This window comes from Phascolarctos cinereus, unplaced genomic scaffold (assembly GCF_003287225.1).
Source record: "Phascolarctos cinereus isolate Bilbo 61053 unplaced genomic scaffold, phaCin_HiC Scaffold_726;HRSCAF=1367, whole genome shotgun sequence".
Lineage (NCBI taxonomy): Eukaryota > Metazoa > Chordata > Mammalia > Diprotodontia > Phascolarctidae > Phascolarctos > Phascolarctos cinereus.
In genome coordinates this window covers 374,403,168-374,409,167 of record NW_027556098.1, presented here as the reverse complement: position 1 = coordinate 374,409,167, position 6,000 = coordinate 374,403,168, and the positions used below count along the sequence as shown (strand labels likewise).

Sequence of the window (6,000 nt, the reverse complement as noted above, 5' to 3'; positions counted from 1 at the left end):
AGCCTCTATAGGGGCCTGGGAAGATCCAGGGTAGGGTGGATGGAATAAGCGAGAGACTGCAAATCCAGGGCTAAGGCTGTGGATATGACCTTTTTATCCAACACACCACTGAGTAGACCTGTAATCTTGCCTTGCTCTGGGAAATAAATGGATTGAGAATTCAGCTTTAAACCATTAATTCCTCCCCCCCCCAACCCTCTACCTATTTATACTCTCCAGGTTTTCAGCCTGGCCTTCCTCAGGGCATCCTTCTTGGTCCCTGGTGTCTGGTCCCTGATCCCTGCCCCCTCACTGGACCTTATGACAGTCTCAACACATCTTGCTAGTCTGTATAAAATATGTTGCTAGGACACTGGCTGTCAAGATCAGGCATGGGAGAAAGACACAAACCTCTCCCTAGCATGTGCCATTGGGGGATGAGACACGTATATTCATGTAATCCTCTTGCCAAGCTCTGCTCTCATTTTAAATACCTGATTTGCCAGGGCAGGGTCAATCTGATCCCTTCTGGCTTCAGGGGAGCGGGGGGGGGGGGCGGAGGTTTTTTTGTCCTTCAGTGCATCAGAGGGGCCTTCCTGGAGGAAGTTGATTTGTAAGCTGGACAGGCTTCCTCCTTTTTCTGCGTCTCTGACGGTCTGGAGCAGCAGCTCCCTGCAGTATCTGTCTCGTCAACACTGCATTTCATTTTAAATTGAAGCTGAAAGCAGATATTTTCCCTCTTGCCTATTATACCTCTTAATTTGTCTCTCCCTCTGCTGCGATCTGTCTCCATAAAGGGCTTTGTATGAATGATAGACGGTGGAACTTTGGAAAGGTTGCGTTTGGGTGAGCTGGGAGGGGAGACAAGCCAGAGCTGAGCCAGGGGGGAAAGTGACGCCCTTGACACAACTGTGTTTGTGTAGGGGTAGGGGCAGGTAGTAGGTAGAGCATAAGAGGTACTTACTGGTAGGCCTTACTGGAGGGAGAGCTCAAGGGCAGTCTTTGCCAGCTGTAGGTGGCCTCATATTTTCTGTTGGGGTCTGAGGGGTTAGTGGTGGGGCCAGATAGGGCCGTACAGTTGAGGGCAAAAAGGAGAGAGAGAGGATTTGTGGGAGAATGGAGTCCTTTGCTGTGACAGCCTTACAGGAGAGAGAAGTTCAAAGACCCTTTTCGCGCTAGGCACACTGCAACCCTGTGATGGGGGTCATATCTGGGCACAGGGTATATATGGCAGCATGGTATAGTGAAAAGAGAATTGACTTTGGAGCCAAAGGACCTGGGTTCATGTTCTGCCTTGGATGCTCACTACCTGTGTGACTCTGAGGAAGTCACTTAACCTTTTCGAGCCTCAGTTTCCTAATCTGTAAAATGAAGGAGTTGGACCACAAGGCTTCTAAGACCCCTTCCTGCTCCCCACTCCCAGCTATGATCTATTATCCAAACGTGGGTAGAGCTGGGAGGGGTCTTTTTGGGAATGGCTGTATGTGGAAGGAAATAGTGTAGCTACAGCTGAGCCCCTGTGCTGGGTGCTGGGCGGTGGGACACAATCAATGCATGTGTAGGGAAGGGTGAAAGAAAGTAGTGATGTGGCCACAGGTGTCAGCTGTATTGTCTAGGGTGCACAGCGTGTTTATTTGTGAAGAAGGGGTTAATGGTGTGGCCATGGCTGGGCACCTGTGTTGGAGGGTGGATGTATTAGAGGGGGGAAGAGAAAGCTGTGTCGCCACAGCTACATTGTTTGGGGGCATGGGCGCATATATATATATATATCTGCATAGGAGGGGTTAGTGGTGTGGAAGCTAGACAGCTGTGCTGGCGGGCTCTCAGGGTGCGTCGTGGGGCTAGGAAGGGTTAGTGGTGTGGTTCTTGCTGGACAGCTGTGCTGTTGAGGGGCACAAGATGCCTGTTCAAGGAGTGGGGAGAGGTGTGGCTGCAGCTAAGTGTTCAGTTAGAGGAACTGGTCCTGTCTCCAGGCCACACCACCCTAGTCCCTGGCCGCTCCGTCACAATCCCACTGGGCGCCGGCCTGGCACCAGTTGGCCCATCCATCCTTTTATAGAAACCTAAGGGGCCATCTAGCCCGACCCCCAGGGACTAGGGCATGCAGCTCTCCACCAATCCAGGGTAGGAATTGAAGGGGTGGGGGAGGTCACCCGCCAATGGGTTAAGTCCCTGCGCCTAGCCCCGCCCCATGTCCCCCTTGCAATGGGGTGAACCACTGGAGATGCCTGGTCCAGCCGGCGCTGGTCGGATTGGGGGTGGGGGTGCGGTCTTGTCTCTACGGGTCCAGCCAGGGCTGAAAAGCAACCAATGGACGGCCGCGGCCCAACGGGGATCCCTCCGAAGCAACCAATGTTCGCCTTCCTTTCTCCCTCTCCCTCCCGCTTTGTGCGGCTGCGACCATGGGGGGAACGCGCGGCGCCGGCCATTGGAGCAGGGGGGCGTGGCCCGGCTCCCCAGCGGGGCTCGAGGCGTCTGGGCCAATGGCCTCGCGCCGTTCGGGCCGGGCCGGGAAGGCGGGCCGGGGCGGGAGGGGCGCCGGGGGGCGGGGCTTGGAGGCGGGACCCGGGCGGGAGGCGGGGCCGTCTGGAGCTGTCGCAGTGAAAGGCGAGCCTCGGTGGTGGAGGGAGGCGGCGGCGGCGGTGGTGGCGGCGTCCGCGGTGTGTGAGTGTGTGCTGGCAGGCGCAGGCAAGGTGGCGGCGGCTGGAGACGGCAGGGAGGGAGAGCTGCGGCAGCATCTGGAAGGGGGGGAAGGTGCGATGAAACCAGGTGCAGTGGCGGAGGCGCGGCTCCGGCTGCCTGCTCCTTAGCTCCTAGCGGGAGCAAGTGGCGGCGGCCCCGAGCCTGCAGAGTTGGCCCGGAGGAGACCCCGGGCTCCCGGGGTACCCGATGCAGCCGCGACAGCAGCAGCAGCCCGGCCTCGGCTTGCACAGTGCATGACGCGCTGACCTGAGCCGGCCAAGCACCGGGGGCTCCCGGGTGGCTGGAGTGCAGCCCCCGAAGTGCCCTGGCGGCTCGCAGAGAAGGAAAGTTGTGGGCTCATCCTCTCGGGAAGCCGCTGGCCACGACGTCCATCCGTCAGTCCGTCGGTCCGTGCAGGGGGGCTCCGTTCTAGCAAGAGGACGAACAGCCGGAGGTGGGAGAGAGGGACCGATCTGCTACCGCCCAGTTCCGGAACGCCCCGGCAGCGGGTCGTTCTCGTAGCTGCAGACAGCTGTTTTTTCCGAAGGCTGCTTCTTGAAACTGTCTAGTACCGCGGGGACTTGGGGGGGGCGGCGGGGAGGGCTCCGGGGGTGTTTGCCAAGCGGTTTTTCCCTTCCCTGGGCGTCTCTGAGGGGTCTTTTCCCATCTTCCGCTCCCAGTCCCGAGGCGATCCTTCCTGGGGGTCTGGGGTGGCGGCTGCTCCCCAGGAGACCTTCCCCTACCAGCCTTTCTTCTCTCCGGGTCCCTTCGATTCCGAGTCTGGGTTTCCCGTCGAGGAAAACGTACTGCCTTCTGTGGGTGTTGACAGGAAGAGTCTGAGAGGATGTGAAGGAACTGAGAGCCAATTGCAGGGTAGGAAGCGGGGCAGTCTGGACCCCCGGGGACGTCCGGAGGAGTAAAAAGCCACTACCTCCTGGGGGCGGCAGGGAGCCGAGCTTGGACCAGACGGAGCGGGCATCTAGACGGCAGAAATGCGGCAGCGACCGGCCTTCTCCAGCGGCAGCCGCAGAAATCGCTTCCCCCGGGACTGGCGTCCGCTGGCCAAGCCTTGCTGAAGGCAGCCTCGCCGGCCCGAGGCTGAACGACCCTACTGGGCTACCGAAAGGGAGGAGTGATCGGCCCTCTCCGCATCACCGCCACCCCCGGCCGGGCCCCCGTCTCCCCCTTCATCCCCGCCCTCATCTCCCGGGATGTCTCTGGGATTCGCTGGAAGCTGACTCAACTTGTAACTCCGCGGCGAGGAGAGCGGGGACCGCGGCCAGTGGGCCGGGCAACTGCGAAGCCTTGGCAAACTGCTCCTGCCTCCCCGGCGAATTCCACGCTATCTACCCCCACTCTCTCTCCCTACCCAGTTTTCTTGGACTCCCTCTGAATCGCCTGTCTCCCATGCGCCCTTCACTAACCCCCCAGCCCCTCGACGCTTGAGGGTCCCTCCTTCGCTCAGGGAGGCTCATCTCTCCTGTGAGGACCCTCCCCCCCCGCCCGAGTTGCTACTTGTGTTTAGGATCCGAGCCTGGACGAAGGGGGGGCAGGACAGGGCAGCCAGGGCCCAGGACACCCCCTGTGAAGTGGTCGCAGCCTTTTCCACCGGGGACTCGAGACTCTCCGCCAGCGCCGGCCTCGCCCCGCTAAGGCGGGAGGCTCCGGCCGAAGATGTTGATGAGGAAGACACCCGCCTTTGCCCCAGCCTCGGTCTTCGGGGTGCGCCTGTCACACAAGTTCCTTTTCTTGCTCTTCCTCTCGGGCCTCATCACCCTGTGCTTTGGGGCCCTCTTCCTACTGCCCAGCTCATACCGTTTCAGGCGACTTTTCCTGCCTCTCCGGCCCCAGCGTCTCGCCACTGCCCCGGGGGCTGGGGAGCCTGAGCCTGGGGACCAAACCCAAGGCCGGGGGCAGGAGCCACCTCCCAACCCAGCCCCGGCCCCTGGGGCACTCGCTGTGGGGCCTGGCCGAGGGGGGCGACACCCCCCGGGCGGCCCCACCACTCCCTGGGAGGAGGCTGGGGCCACCCGAGGCCAGCAGACTCCGGGAGCAGCCACTGGGCTTCCCAGAGCCCCCAAGTCGCGCCCTTTGCCCACCCTGGTCTTCGAGGAGTTCCGAAGCCGCCTCCGGCACCCGGTGCTAGGGACCAAGGGCAACTCGGATGCCAAAAGCCTGGCCCAGAGGGAGAAAATCAAAGAGGTAAAAACAGAAACAAACAAACAAAACCCCAACGACAAAATCCTGGCCCCTGTCATCGCTCTGTCCATCTCCTCCACCCTACGCCGCCCCCCCCCCGCCCTTGCCCGGTCCTCTCTCTATTAGCTTGGGCAATATTCTGCCTCCTCTTTTTCTTCTTCCAAACTTCCCTTTCCTGCCCTACCTCCCTTGACCCTTTAAAGCAGTTCCCTGCCCCCTCTATTTATTTACTCCTTCCTTGCCCCCTCCTTCCCGCTTCGTTGCAGCCTCCCTAGCCTCTGTTCTTCCCACCTAACCCCGCCACTTTCTTTCTACTACCTCTCCTCTTCCACCCCGGTGACTACATTTTCTTCCTTACCGGGTCTCCCTTCTCTCTCCTTTCAGTAATTCTTCCCCTCCCCCCCTTCTTCCCCATCCTGGAGCTAGTTGTCGATCAGGTTAGGATCTGGGTTTCCTTCCTAGGAACCTGCTTCCATTTGTCTGATTTGTAGGTTCCAGTTGTCTGATTCCTCCCTACCTTGCATCTTAAAGTCTCATCACTTCTGAAAATCCCTCTGGGGCTGGATTAAGACTTAGTACCCACAAATAAAAACTATGCATTTTTTAGGGGGTGGTGGTGATGCTTTGCTTGAAATGCTTGCAGCAAACCAGTGACCCACCAATGAAGAATGCATGTAAGGCTTTCTGGCTAACTATTGTTGTTGAGTGTTAGAATAATTATACATGATTGCAGGTGATGCAGGCTAGGTGAATCGATAATACAGAGGCAGGGTGTTATGGAAATGTGGGAATGTTATTGGTATAATGAAGCCTGGTGCTTTCTTCCTGGACTGGTTCGCTTGGGGAGACTGCAAGCATCATTTGGTGCCAGAAAGGTGGTGATGGGGGTGGTGAACCCAAGATGACATTTGAGGTTTTCCTGCTTTACCTAACCCCTTAACCTTTTTAGGTCTGCTTTTGAAGCCTGCAGGTTATTTCAGAGGCAGAGGGGGATAATGGATAGGGTATTAGGTAGAAAGCCAAAGACCTGGTTTCAAATACTGCCTCAAATACTAGCTGTGTGGCCCTGGACCAGTTACTCAGTCTTTCTGGGTCTCTGTTCCCTTATCTGTAAAACAGCAGGGTTGGACAGATAGCCTC

General features: G+C 58.4%; 1 protein-coding gene across 1 annotated transcript in view; it reads left to right on the top strand.

The window, feature by feature from the left end:
- The first annotated feature begins 3,777 nt into the window (after positions 1-3,777).
- The window catches only part of MAN1C1 (mannosidase alpha class 1C member 1), a 210,370-nt gene continuing 208,147 nt past the window's right edge, over positions 3,778-6,000 (top strand). The window contains exon 1 of the mRNA XM_020983147.2: positions 3,778-4,863. Within this exon, the coding sequence (XP_020838806.1) occupies positions 4,336-4,863 (528 nt within the window). The 5' untranslated portion in view covers positions 3,778-4,335. The remainder of the gene's footprint in view (positions 4,864-6,000) is intronic.